At 36.8% G+C, this 14,737-nt stretch overlaps 1 protein-coding gene across 8 annotated transcripts in view; it reads left to right on the top strand.

Annotated features, from left to right (window-relative positions):
• Positions 1-158: 158 nt before the first annotated feature.
• TTN (titin) overlaps positions 159-14,737 on the top strand; it is a 236,790-nt gene continuing 222,211 nt past the window's right edge. For 6 of the 8 annotated variants that reach the window (XM_042040510.1, XM_042040512.1, XM_042040511.1 and 3 more), the window contains exons 1-11: positions 180-369; positions 2,327-2,430; positions 6,650-6,853; positions 7,558-7,845; positions 8,625-8,713; positions 8,811-9,052; positions 10,763-11,048; positions 11,291-11,443; positions 11,913-12,032; positions 13,042-13,179; positions 13,916-14,053. In XM_042040510.1, the coding sequence (XP_041896444.1) occupies positions 2,340-2,430; positions 6,650-6,853; positions 7,558-7,845; positions 8,625-8,713; positions 8,811-9,052; positions 10,763-11,048; positions 11,291-11,443; positions 11,913-12,032; positions 13,042-13,179; positions 13,916-14,053 (1,749 nt within the window). In that variant the 5' untranslated portion in view covers positions 180-369; positions 2,327-2,339. Of the gene's footprint in view, positions 370-2,326; positions 2,431-6,649; positions 6,854-7,557; positions 7,846-8,624; positions 8,714-8,810; positions 9,053-10,762; positions 11,049-11,290; positions 11,444-11,912; positions 12,033-13,041; positions 13,180-13,915; positions 14,054-14,737 lie in introns of all 8 variants that reach the window. The other 2 variants (XM_042040505.1, XM_042040513.1) reach the window with 1 other exon arrangement.

Below are 14,737 nucleotides of genomic sequence, written 5' to 3'. Positions count from 1 at the left end.
CAATCAAAACCAAGAGGGGTGTATGGTTACAGAGAGTGAATCCCCTCTCACAAGATACTTTCTTTCAGGAAACCAATCAGAACTGGCACTGACATGATGAGGCAGACCTGTCAGCAGAGCTGGGGTATATAAAGCGAAACAAGTATGTTAGCACTTCTGAGCAGTCGTGCATTCCCCGCCTCGCCTCGGGTGTAGGGATTGCAAAAAAACAAAACTACACTGTCAAGACTGTGTAGTTTTGTTTTTATGATTAGAGGCTCTACAATTCTCATGCTGGGATTGTCTAAAAAATCTTACTCTGGATAAGGACGTCGTTCAAGAAGATTTCGTTGGGCTTAGCCCACTCTTGCAGGCACTTTGAGAGATCAGGTTAGTAGCATGTTTCTGCTGGTGTAATAAGGGTTTTATCAGTCATTAATAATCCTGTTACAATCTATTTTTTATAAATTTGCTCACAGGGGGGGCATAGATTTCAGAGTATAGACGTGAAACACTTAAATCCTCTGTCAAGATTATATCCTTAATTTCTGGAGTAAGCGTTGATAACTCTCAGCAAAAAGGTTTTTTCCAGTGTATTTTATTGCTAAAGACTACATAAATTAAGATTTTAAAAGTGCATGGAAACATGTGCTTAACTTAAAAACTCCTTTCTGTTGGGAGTGTTCAAGGTTACGCTACTGCGAGATAAACTGAGAAGCTCCAAGAATAGCTCTGATAAAATGCATATGGTATCAGCTAAGCGTTGATGACTTTTTAAGGGAAACAACTGCTAAGGTATCAGTTACATGGCAGCTCTGGAACACTTGTCTGCTGTCATTCATGGCTGTGAAGGTTATTTCTGGAACATGACATTTTAGATGCATACTTTCAATTCTAATTATACAAGAAGCCTTATAAGATCAGATGTTCATCACCAGAATTTGCTTGGACAATGGAATATAGAGACTGTGGGAAGTCAAGGACAGTTCTATTTAATTAAATTATTTCTGATCTATCCTGCAAATTACATATATGTACAAGCTGTCATAATGTTTAATTGTAGGGTAAAATTATTTCCATTTTTTTTAGCTGAGCTCCAAAACATAGTTGTAACTGGACCTGAAAATCCCAATACAATATCCATTTCTGCTCTTATGCACCTATTGCATGTATGCATCAGGCCCTGATTTCTATGAAGGAACTCATGTAATGAAGAATTTTCACCCCTGTGAGAGGTAGAATAAACTTGATTCATAGTGAAAGAAACTTCACTTTCTCATTTTTAATTGAAGCTTGGGGCTGTTGCAAAATCAGGCACAAAAGCCAAAGTAAATGGAAGTAAATATGTGAGTAAGATTGGCTTGAAAAATTGTGGGGCTTTTGTTTTGAGACCTGATATGCTCTCAGTGGAATTTTTTAATGAGGAAAAAAGGTAACTTTAATGGATGTATGGTAATATTGAGAAGATGCTAGCTACATTTTTAAAAACTGCACAGTTCAACATCAGTAAATAAATAGGTCATGCAAATATAAAATATCGACACACAAGCTTTTCTAGTGGCAGTACGTTATTTCAAAGTAGGATCTTGTGGCATAGCAAGAGAAAGCAAACTTTCTTCAGATTTCACATGGCTTTGCAGTTGTTCAAGCCATCATCAGTGGCTACCTTATATCCTAGCTCACATTTCGAAGGTGGCTGGCTTCCCATATTCAAAATTCCACTGAGATACTCTCTAAGAAAGAGGGGAATTTTATTTGCATCTTTAATACCAATATGCTTCTGTAAAGTGAAATTATTCACTACTTACAGGGTGCTTTTAAAACAGTCTCTTGGCATTTGGTTAATCATTAAGCTAAATACATTGCAGACCTTCACGTTTTTTTAAATTGCAACTTAGTGTCTTAGTTATGAGTTGTCTTCTCATTGCAGAATGCAAATATTTTGCACCAGCAAAATATTTTAAAAAATTATACAAGGAAATTACTTTCTCATAAGATAAAAAAGTTAATAGACAAAGAGAGGCAGGCCAAATGACCTGTGGAAGGTCACACAGTGAGTCAAGCAGAATTTTGTCTCCTGCTGCATACTTGCAATGCCAAAGCACAGCTCTGCTAAATATAAAGGTTTTCCATCCAACTCAGCCAAGCATGCTCCAAGAGTAATTTGCTTTACAACTTTGTCAAAACCCACAGTCTTTACATTTTGCCAGGTCATTCCGATTTAAAACTGAGAAGAGTAGATTTTTCAGAGAATAACTACAAATATTCTTAAAATCTTGCAAGAAGTGTGTGCATATAATAACATTTCCACCATTGATAACTAATTATGGGCTTTTTTTGCTTGCAGAGTGCCTGTAAAGATGACGACAAAAGCACCAACATTTACACAGCCATTACAAAGTGTTGTGGCACTGGAGGGTAGTGCCGCAACCTTTGAGGCTCATATTAGTGGTAAGATTTTGATTCATTCTTCCAAGATTTGCTATTGTTTATCACTCATTTCTTTTCTAATGAAAAATGATGACACTTTTCATAGATCATAATCTGATATGAATGGGTAAAATGAGTTCTGAAACATGCATATGTATCCATATCACGCAGTGCTGATCAGCACTGTGAGGTGCTGTCAAATATCCACAAACATACTGTATAAACTTACACGGCTGTCCAAGCAGTAGCCAATTGTCCTGCCATGCCCCTGGTGTCTGACTCTCATGTATGTTAGAACCATCAAAACTGGAGTGAAATACCTTTAAATGTATATATGTAAAAATACACACTGTGCTCATGAGGGAACTTCATGTGCCTGCAGAAAGAATAATCCCATTTGGATGATGACTGGACAGAATTAAAAGTCAGGGTGCAAAAAGCAGGGTTTATGCTAGCTCTTCCAAGACCTTTTGCTAAGCTTTACTCTAGCTAAAATGTATTTCTGTGCCCTTAAATTTAATAATTCCAGAGTTCTAGGAGAGGGATTAAAAGCACAAAATGTAGGCCCACCTGGCCACTGAAGAGGGTAGAAAACCCTAGTATGCTAAATAATAGATGTATCTGGTGATCCTGATGGTAACATCAGGCTGGATTAATACAATTTATGTTGGCTATGCAATTTAAAGATGCCAAGCAATTTAAAGGATGCTTGATTTCTCCAGTCTACAAACACCCTATCTTGTGAAAAACACCATGCAAACCCCTGAGATAATGTTACCAGAGACCCAACACCCTGTTCTAAGAGTATCTCTAACCTCAGCAGTGACTAAGGGGAAATGGCATATGTTCCTGCTGGTGGAATTATATTGTCTTACAGGCATTAGCAATGTGATGGTCCACATACCATAAAGCACTTCTCAGATTCTCTGTGACAGGTGCAAACACATGATCTGTGCAACTGTAAAGATCTCTGACATCTATGGTCCATGTATTTCATCCCTTGCTCCCTTTGCATAACACTGGCTCACCCAAGGTGTTTGAACATGTCCTGCAGTTTGCATCCATGACATTTTTTCATGCCATATTCTATTATTTGGCCCTTACTCTTCAGTTAATTGCCCTGATTTTCTCTTCTTTCTTCTGCACTGTAAATTTTCTGTGAAATTTTTTTCCACTGATGTTTGCAATACTTATTATTATTATGAATACTTAAATATATCATCAGAAAAAGTTAGGATGCTAATATTATTATTCAATGTGTGATTTTGGCTAATTTCATTTGTGTGATATTATGGAGTACTTGTGAGAGGAACTTGATTTCTTACTGAGTGAAGACGCAGCAGTTTTTCTAATAGCATATGCCATATTTGTATGTTAGTCTCAAATATCTTGTGAGTCAACCTCTTGTTGGGTTTTTTTTCACACTGTGAGATTCTGGTATCTCTTTCCTGCCCTACAAACATCCAGCAAGCTTGAAAGATCTGACAGTGGCTTGGCATTTAGTTTTTCTACAGCATAAAAAACAGGATAGGTTTTTACTGTAACAAATTGCATAAATAAAGGACTACACAGCTTTATCCTGCTGTAATGTTTGCCCTTTCTATCTGCCATGAATTATTGTCCATTTGAAATTCAGAATTTTTCTCTATCTCTAATAACACTGCTCTTTTATATAATTCAACTATTAATACAGAGCTACAGTTCAAATGTGAAGAGCTCAGTTAATCTAAGGGTATCAAGAAGAGCTTAGCAACCACCTGAGATGCAATTTTGCTGTGTGTAAACTAGAACAAATTAATTGTGCTGTTGTATTAGACTGTGAATTAAGTGTCACATTACATAGGGTTGATATCAGATGAGTATACCCAGCATGTACCAGAAAGCACAGAACACACAAACCCTGTTATTAAAAGCAGTGAACGCCAGAGCAGCCACGACATCGTCACAGGGGGAGTCCTACTGGGTCACCAGTGACTGAGGAGTCATGAGACAAGAAAGTCAGAAGTGTTGCTGGCATTAGAACTGTGCCAGTGCTCATGTCTCCACAGTGCTGATCAAGTTTGATTTTTTTCATAAAGAACTGACCTGTACCCTTTATTGAACTGATATTTAAGGGTATTACCCAGTGCAAGACAGCCCTTAAATAGTGCTCACTTCTGAAAGCAGCACACAGATCATACACAAGCTGGCAGTCCCTCTCACATCATTGTGAGGAGAATCTTATTGAATTCAATTACTGAAGAGGTGAATCTGAGGCACGTCTGGTCAATTTTCTTCTTTTTGGCATTAAAGTTCAAAAAACCTCAAGGACAGTTTTAAAATGAAAAGAGATTGTCCTAATAATTAATAGATAAATCATAGTGTCATTTGGGACATGTCGAAGTAAACCCCTACTCCATACAGACCAGGCACATATATCTTTATCCTGAGTTAGATCTTACCTAGCTCTGGCACATGGGAGTGCTAGTAAATTTATGGACTCGAATTTTTGATATAAACTTGGGCTCAGATTTCTAAAATGGTTTCTAGCTTTGGATCCCTTGTACACAGCAGTTTGAGACATCAAAACAGACTCCATTTTGAAAATGCAGACCTTTTTCAACCTGCCACAGAAACTCCCATGTTTTCTAATCATCATATAATACCACCACAAGAAAATAGAACTTTTGACAATGTTTCAAGAAATTCACTATTGAGGACATGTTTCTGGGAGGTTTCCTTGCTTAAAACAATTTTAAACTAATTTTCACAAATATTGAGGACACATAGCTCTGAATGAAATCACTGGGGTCTGCTATATACTCTATGTTTATGATGATAATGCCTAAGTTGCCCTACACCAATAGCACAAAACTGAATTATACTATCCCATCAGGACTCTTTGATAACTTCCATCTGTGAAAGTTCCAATGCTTAAATGTTCTTTTACCCTTTTGATTTCTCATCCTCCCTAAAACTGTCCACATTCTGTGTGTGCGAGTTTCTGTTTTACAGTTCTCTTAATACCAGTGCTTTACTGTGAGTAAGATTTTAAGCTTTCCTAACCAAGTCTGGTGGGACTGCAGTCAACCAGTAAAAGCTTCAATCTACATATCACAGCTTCTCTTTCACTTTAGTCTCACACCATCATTTTCCTGGTACATTAAAATCCTTAATAATTTATTTGGTTTATAGGCAGGATACCCTAGAAAGGAAGCAGAATTCTGTGCACCTGGGGTTTTCCAAACCACAGAGATTAGAACTGGGAAAATTAATTCATCTGTAAATGCAGTCTCAGATCTCAGTCCTGAGCCCCTGTGCAGCACAACTGATGATTTGGGTTGAGTGGATATGTACATGAAGTGAATTTGCAGGGATTTTAATTTCTAAGAATTTATGTTCTAGGACTATGAAAAAGATTTTGAGCTGGAACCATCTCCTTAAATTACGTGTTCTCCTTATGTGAGAATGTGGCTCATATAAGAAGTTTACTTGTTCATCAAATGGATTTAAGTTGCTCAATAAATTTGGCTGAGTAGAACACTGGGAAGAGAATTTCTACAGGGAATCTAAAATCACCATTTGAATCCAAGAATTAGCTGTAGGTACAATTGAAATTTTTCTGACCAGAAGACTCTTGTTCATGACCCTGGCAACAAAAGAATTATGTATTTGAACAACAAGTTGATTCCAGATGACTGCTGTTGATCAAACTCAAAAAGTTCCAGAAAGAGAAATTAAAACCCCCAAAACTTTGCTAGCATTTGATTTTAATGTCTACAGCAGTCACTTTTTCTGTCACTTCATTTTCTAAAACCATGGTAGTGTTAGAACAAATGCTTCATTTGGTTGGAAGTACTGATCTTTACATTATCTCCAGACTATTGGACTGGATAAATATTCTAGCAATAACAAATCCTACTTACATAATAGAAAATAAGTTTTAAAAATACTGCACATGAATTAAATCATCCCCCTCATGATTTTAATGAACATCTATTTCTTAATAGGGTTGCCAAACACTACAGTCCTCTCATTATTCAAGTGATTTCCTAAATACAGGAGCCAGTGCAGCTGTCCTATTGCTCTGTGCATTTTAGAGACCTTTCTAAAAAGAAATTCCTTTGCCACTGAACATATAGCCATGCCTATGGCATTATGCTCCACTGTAACTGTGCACACCTGAGTGTGTGTTCTGGTAATTTTTTATATCTGGCATTTCATAATGTCTTAACCTCCATTTATCCCCATTTCTCTGTAGGTTTCCCAGTTCCTGAGGTGAACTGGTATCGGGATGGCCAGGTTCTCTCTGCTGCAACCCTGCCCGGTGTGCAGATCTCGTTTAGTGATGGCCGCGCTAAACTGGTGATCCCCGCCGTGACAGAAGCCAACAGCGGAAGATACACTGTCCAAGCCACCAATGGATCTGGGCAAGCGACTAGTACTGCTGAACTACTTGTGACAGGTACAAAGCAGCTAAAGAAAGGCACCTCTGCCTGCTAGCAGTGTGAGAGATAGAAGAGTAACACATAATCAAACAGTTCCAATTTTAAGTACGTGATCAGCAAAAAAATGGCAAACCTCATTCCTTTTCCTAAAGCAGTCTAGGATTCAGCATGTGTTCTCACCAGTAACGTCTAACGGTGTCCTTTATATTTTAACTGTATAAAGTTTGATCTTGATCTCACAAACCCTTATTCATAATTACAAGCTTCTGGCTCAGTCCTTATACCTCTGCTCCTGTGGTCTGTCCTACTGGCTGCATTGAAATTGCTTGTAAAAGAAAGGATAAAGTTCTGCAGGATGGAGCCATTAATGATATCTAATGGTATAAATTATATTTAACAGAATAAGCCACATAAAGGGCCATACCGAGAGACTATACTTAATGCCTATGGTTACAAATACTGTATCTGTAATTCTAGAAACATTTGCAATCATAGGTATAATCAGAAATATCAGAAATTTTAAATTCTTGAATAAAGCTAAGGGTGTTTGCATTTTGGCATATCAACTCCTAATGTTTTGAATATTTCAGAAGGTACTATCAGTAGCATGTGAAGAAGAAATAGACCTCATGCACTTCTAGTAATGAAAGTTTCTAGTTATTTGCAGTTCTTTTTAACAGATACCATTGTTTTTCTATTTACTTCTTCAATAAAAATGCAGCTGGAACAGCGCCACCAAACTTCTCACAACGACTACAGAGCATGACTGCAAGACAAGGAAGTCAAGTTCGACTTGACGTGAGAGTGACTGGAATCCCTACACCTGTGGTGAAGTTCTATCGGGATGGAGTAGAAATCAAAAGTTCCCCCGATTTTAAAATTGTACAAGAAGGAGACCTTTACAGCTTAATAATTGCAGAAGCATATCCTGAAGACTCCGGCACCTATTCCGTAAACGCCACAAATAATGTGGGACGTGCTACTTCAACAGCTGAATTGCTAATTCAAGGTAATAGAGCTAAAGTTGCAGGCCATGAAAATCAGAGCATTAATTGTAGTGGTGCAATATGCCCCACTTCATTCCAGTTATATCAACAAGTTAATTTATAACTTCTTTCTCAAGAGTTATTAACTTGCTCTAAAAAAAACAATGTCTTTGATGAAAATTGCGTAAGATTTTTGTCTGAGAATTAAAAGGACTTTTTCTCCAGAATGGGTCTTCTTTAAGTGGAGGATATAATTGATGGAAAGAAGTATGGGATACCTTGAGTTCTCATTTTGGTCTGTAAATCTCTCAAAGTTTTATTTGTAAGCTGGCTTTGACAGAATAGATACATTAGACTGCATAACTGTACATGGTCTTGCAAATGAGGCTGGTAAGGATGAAGACAGAGAATTTTAGCAGGGAATCATGCTACCCAGAGCAGTCTTGCTTGGGTTTCACCTCAGTCAGGCTTAGAGATGCTGTAATCATTTTAGATCCAGGACTGATATGAAGAATCTACAATGAATGTATTTTATTTTGCTTTGAATTTTTTTCTAATGACTTGGTAATGCAGTAATATTGCTTCAACTGTTTTCACAATTACCTGTCTGTAGATATTGAAGGCAAAACAGATGGTTGCTCATTTTTATTTATTTTTATTATTTTTTTTATTTATTATTATTTTTCAGTTGTGTATACAGATTTTTATATAATTGAAGTTGACCATTCACTTTTTTCTCCAACTGTTGATATATGATTGTTGCCATATCCAATTCTTTTGACCACGTTTTCTCTTTCAAAAGGCGAGGAAGAAGCCGTTCCTGCTAAAAAGACGAAGACAATTGTTTCGACTGCTCAGATTTCACAAACAAGACAAGCCAGAATTGAAAAGGTATAATTTTCAAAAACAAAGCAGGTATGGCTAAAGTGTGGAGGGTTACTTCTACAGTATCTCACCCTAGTTTTCTTTTTCTTGCTTTTCATTGTAGAAGACTGAAGCCCACTTTGATGCCAGATCACTTACAAGCGTTGAAATGATTGTAGAAGGTGCAACCACCCAACAGCTCCCACACAAGGCACCTCCACGAATGCCTCCTAGACCTACATCAAAATCACCAACCCCAACAACTGCTGCAAAAGCACAAATGGCACGACAGCAATCACCATCACCCGTTAGACAGTCACCATCGCCCGTAAGACACGTCAGAGCACCAACACCCTCACCAGTAAGGTAAAATTACTATTCTTCCAGGCAATACTGGTTTTGGAGTCATTTTCATATACAGCAGTAATGCTGCAGAATGAGAGCATGGTACATAATGAAAGAATGCACAGACCTATTACTGACTGGGTCTATTTTGATGGCGAGCTGTAATGTTCTATATTTGCCACTGCTATAGAAGTGCATGCCTCCTATGTAGACTTCTATCCCCTATTGTAGAAAATCCCATTTGACTGCTCTACATGGAGCCAAAGCAGCACTTGCAGCTCCATTTCATGATGAAAGAGACGAAAACAGTAGAGCAGTTGGCCCTCGATTATTTTAGATGAACAGAGAAAAGAGCAATGACACTGATGAGTGGCAAACAGAACAAAAGGATATTTTAAAAAAATTGGCTCATGTTCTGTGTGTGCTGGTAATAACTACAGAAACAATGTTTTGAAGGTAGGCAAGCTAAATGTGCCTATGGAAAAATGAAGTTTAGCTCTGCTGCGTAGAGGCTCTAGAGAGGTAAAGTGAGTGATTTGAAGAGCAAGGCTCATGGTACGGGAGACCCCATGAGGTCTGTGCTGAGGGGCAGGTAAAATGAAGAGTTTTGAAAATCCTGCAGTTTCAGTATCCTGAAGTACAAACATCATGGAAGGAATGTCTCCAAGCTGAGTGCTCAGAAGAGTCCCATTTAAGTTGCCAGAGCTGGCTGTGCTGGTGAATTTTGCCCCATGAGAATAACTTGCAAGGACAGGAATAAACAGACGGATAGCAACAAGCAGTAACTAACAAACCGCATACATGAAAAAAGAATTCAATAGTGCCATCTAGAGTACATATGGAACTAGAAGTTTATCCTCCCTTGCTAGTAGACCCCTTTTCAGCATACAAGACATTAGAAAAAAATAAATCTTAAAATTACTATGATGATGCTGCCCCCTACTGCTGCTATTTCCTAATGTTCTCTTGGAAATACAGCCCACAAAATTCCACTCAAAGAAATTCTAAGTTAGAAAATCTGTTTAAGAATTTTGGAAAATGCTTTAAAACTGTCTGCTAGGATTAGGATTGAATTTTTGGAATATCAAAATTTAGAAACTAGCACTTGTCAAGTGGATTATTGTGTCTGAGATTTGTAAATATAAGTGTGGGGAGAAATACAGGCACTGATAAACTTGCCTGGATTATGAGTACATATATGAGTGATACATGGAAATAAGATGTAGTACAGGAGTACATCCAGTTGTTTTGCTAGGTGGTTGCCACATGACATTTTTATAAAGATTGTTTACAATTATTATTTTGTCTCTCTACAGAAACTGGACCATGAATGTATTATGTAGTATTTACAGCCTGTGAGCCTTTTATGTTATTCCTATTAGGAGAATCAGGATAGAGCAAATGCAAAATCAATTTCAAATATATTTCAAATATATTTGGTTGAGTGAAATTTCTTTTACCACTTGCTCTTATTTCTTTTTGGAAACTAAGCTACTACAAAGATAGGTTACAGTTATGAGGATGACAAAAACACGCATTAGGCATAATGTTAAAAACAAGTTAGCGTAATTTACAAGTAGAACCTCTCAAAAACTTTTCTTGAAATCCAACTACACCTTACTGAAGATATCCTAAATGGGGAGTGAGTTCACATTCAGGCTGAAGGTGTTTACACAGTTATCACTCTGTGGCAGTAGATTAATGATATTAATACTCTAATTTTTTCAATAGGTCAGTTTCTCCTGCTGGCAGAATCTCCACCTCACCTATTAGACCAGTGAAATCTCCATCTCCAATCCGTAAACCACATGTAGTGACAACAGCTGGGGCTGATGTCCTTCCTCCTTGGAAGCAGGAAGGATATACTGCAACCATGGAATCTCAGATGAAGGAAACAAGAGTATCTACAAGCACTACCCAAGTGACTGAAGAAAGATGGGAGGGGAGATACGGGGTCCAAGAGCAAGTTACTGTTACTGGTGCTACTGCTGGCGAGGTGGTCACTGGTGCTAGAGAGGTAAAGTCTATTTCTGGAAAAAACACTGGGTTTGCTTTATGTGGGGTCTCACCACAGCTGGATAGATCTGCTAAATGGAGTCTGAGAGGCTGTGTGTAAAAACACATGTGCATCTGCTGTTGAGAGAGTTCTGCCGCAGATATGGAAATGCTTCTTTGCAACATTCTGTCTCTGTACTTGTTTGTGCTTCTTCTGAATGTACGCAAAACATGAAAAAATGTCTTTTGATGTGACTAATATAGGTGAGAAAGGACAGTGAAAAAACAGCAGCTATTGCTACTGTGGTTGCTGCTGTGGATCAAGCCATGGTGAGAGAACCAGCTCCAGGTGTTGTGGAGCAAACTGCTAAAAGGACAGCAATGACTGCAGTCCACGTTCAGCCTGTTCACGAGCAGGTAGAAACAGCGCACAGACATTCTATGATTTCCCTTTATCCCTTCATCCAACATGCAAACAAGGCATGATTCACTGTGAAGAATTAACAAAATATGACCCAGTGCACTGCAAAAGCATGCATACTCATCTAGAACACCTAGACTGCAAAGGAATGCTCAGGCTCACTTACACAATTGCATTCCATCATAACAGGATTGAACTAATTACTCTTTTTAAGTTTAAGGATGCTTTCTCTAAAAGTGATCCTCTATTCTTTCTTCTTATTTATTCTCTAACGTTATTCTTACAATGATGAATTTTTTTCTCTAATATCTCATTTATAATTTCCCCAGTAGGAAAAAAATAATTCTCCTTTAGTATTTTTCCTCTCTTCTCTCTTGTTTTTCCTTCTCCTCTTATTTTGATGATCAATTTTTCAAAATGAATTTTAAGGCTTTGGTTTTTTTTGTTTGTTGCTATAAAAATCAGATGAAAAAGGAGGCAATGGTAGTAGTTACCAGTGATAAAGCCACAAAACAAACTATGATATCAAGAACTAGAGAAGGAATTGTCACTTCACAAGAACAACGGCACATCTCTCCTGAAAAGGTGAATAGAGATTTTACCTCTGATTTTTATGCCCAACCTTGTTCAAAAATCTGATATCTCATACAAAAGACAAGCCTATGAACAAGACAACTGTTATTATTTGTTCCTTTTATGCATGTTCGCTCTTCCAGTTTACAGTGCTATCATTTTCCTGTCACTTATCTTGGATTACTGTCTTTTCTTTTTGATTTCACTTCCATTATTTATACCTAAGAATGTGATAGATGAAGGTGCAAAACATTAACCTAGACAAACCTCTTTTTTTTTTCATATATTATATAGTAATTTACTAGATAGTATTCTTGATCATTTAAAGAATTAGTAGAAACTATCTCTTATATTTTGTTATGGGGGGGGGTGTTTCAGATTTTGTCTCTAAGCTTACCACTTGTAACTTGCTTTGTTTGTTGGCAGCACAGTGGGTCAGAGAAAAGAAGGAAAAACTCATTCTGCATTGAAATCAGTTTTGAAAACACCGATGAGTGATTTGAATTCAGATTATTTTAGCAGGTGTTTTATCAGAAAAATGTGATTTAAGGGAAGACCAGCTTTTATAGAGAATGCTACATTTGCATTATAGTAGAAATGCATGAAGAAGAAAATGTAACCTCTCTTTAAAGCACTGAGAAACTGAAATCCACCTGGGCATTAATCTGAACTTGGCATTTGAAATCTTTTCAAACTGAGAGTTTCCTAAAACTTATTTTTAATATACTACACTTTCTCAGAGTGATTATAATGCAGGACAGTTTTTCTCTGAGCCAATCTTTTTTTAGTACTGCTTTAAGTATCAAGCATTTGCAGAATGTTTTATTATTTTTATGTTAAATGTTTTATAAAAAAGTCCATCGTGCTTTTGTTATTGTTTCCAGACCAGATGGTTTCAAAATACAGTTTGACATCTTTGCTCCCTCTAATTTCTATGCTCTTTTCCAAATATATTGAAAATCCCATACCTTATGTTTTAAAATAAAATATAATTTAAAGTTCTTTATTTGTAAATGTCCAGGTGAGAAAAGAACCAGAGAAAACTCCAGTACCCAAAGTAATAATTGCCACAGACAAAGCCAAAGAACAAGAAAGAATAACAAGAGCTAGAGAAGAAATATCTACCAGACATGAGCAAGTGCACATTGCTCATGAACAGGTAAATAAATGTTACAATGTTTAGTTCGTTGTGACACTCTGGTTTACAAAATCTGTTACATAACTTTACTGTCCTTCTTTACAAAGAGAAGATTACTAAACAAAAACTTAAACAAGGTATTCCAGACAAAAATCTCTGCAGGTCCAGTTCTCCTGACCTCATAGCAGCTCTGTCTGCAGAGGAGTACAGCTGCCCTTCTTACAGATCCTTTGATCATTAAGGCTTTTATTGCCACGGTACACAGAATTTCATCTGATGCTTAATGACAAATTCATCTATGGAGGTAGATTTCTGAATATAAATTTTAAAGGTTATTTTTCATGGTATGATATGTAGTGTGGAGTTTTATTTAATGAAATTCAAATTTGTGAGAAGGTTGAATACATCTGTTAGACCATATTGTGGAGCCACTCAACGGATGGGGATAGCTATTAAGTCAATAATACTAATTTCTGCACAAACGGATTCTACAAAACATAATGATCTATCACAAACTAGGAAGTACAAAGATTCTTCTCTCATTCACATAAAAATTAATGCAATATATTAATGACTTTGCATGAACTTCTCTCAGCATATAAGATGGGCTATAACTTGAGTACAAAGTCTGAAGACGTTTCTCTCTCTCTCTTCTTGATATACATTTAGAAACATTATCCTGCTTTCCAAAAAAGTTGTGTAATCTTGACAACAGGCATAATCAATTACTATTGTTTTTCTTTACCATAAAAAATAGATAAGAAAGGAAGATATGAAACCTTCTGTACCTAAGGTAGTAATTACTACTGATAAACCTAAACCACCGGTCATAATATCGAAAAGTAAAGAAAGAGTTGCCACCAAACAAGAACAAGTGAGCATAACACATGAAAAGGTGAATAGCACTGTTATAACCATACTTGGGTTTTATCCTTTCTTCTTTACAAACTTCATGTTTTCCTCAAAAAGAGCTAACTCTGCATTTCCAGCTCATTTTTTGTAAGATAATCGCACTTACAAACTTTGAGACCTAATGCTAATTAGACTAAATTATTTCACCTTGATTTTCTTCTCTTGTTTCCATTAACAGGATGCTTATAATTATCTTCTGACTGATGTTTGGAATGGACTGACTGACTCCTGAAATGCATTTTAACTTTATTTCTTTTAAATAATTACTTTTATTTAAATAGGTGCGAGGGTATAACAGTACTTATCAGTATACAGATAACACAGAGATGTGTGCAGTGCACAAGGATCTAACCCTCAATTCTCCTTCCCTGTTCCCATTTCAAAATGTTTTCTCATTGTTCAAGTATCTTTCATGACTGAATGCAACTGAAGCTTCTATTTCTGCTATAAAAAACAGATTAAAAAGAAAGCTGAGAAAACTACTCTAGTTCTAAAAATAATTGACCATTGCTAAAACAAAAGCACCAGTCACAGTGTCCAGAACTGGAGAAGAAATGACAGCCAATACATGATTACAATTTGGTTTGTCTGCAAACCTCACCTTTTAAGAATTACTTTGGTAAAACAGAATGGTCTCGAATTCCTGAAAACATACCCATTAAGTGGG

Source organism: Corvus kubaryi, unplaced genomic scaffold (assembly GCF_017639235.1).
Source record: "Corvus kubaryi isolate FWS band 111438036 unplaced genomic scaffold, C.kubaryi_AGA036_p1.0 37396, whole genome shotgun sequence".
NCBI classification, from domain to species: domain Eukaryota; kingdom Metazoa; phylum Chordata; class Aves; order Passeriformes; family Corvidae; genus Corvus; species Corvus kubaryi.
The sequence above is the reverse complement of the archived record's forward strand: the minus strand, read 5'-3'. Positions and strand labels throughout refer to the sequence as shown.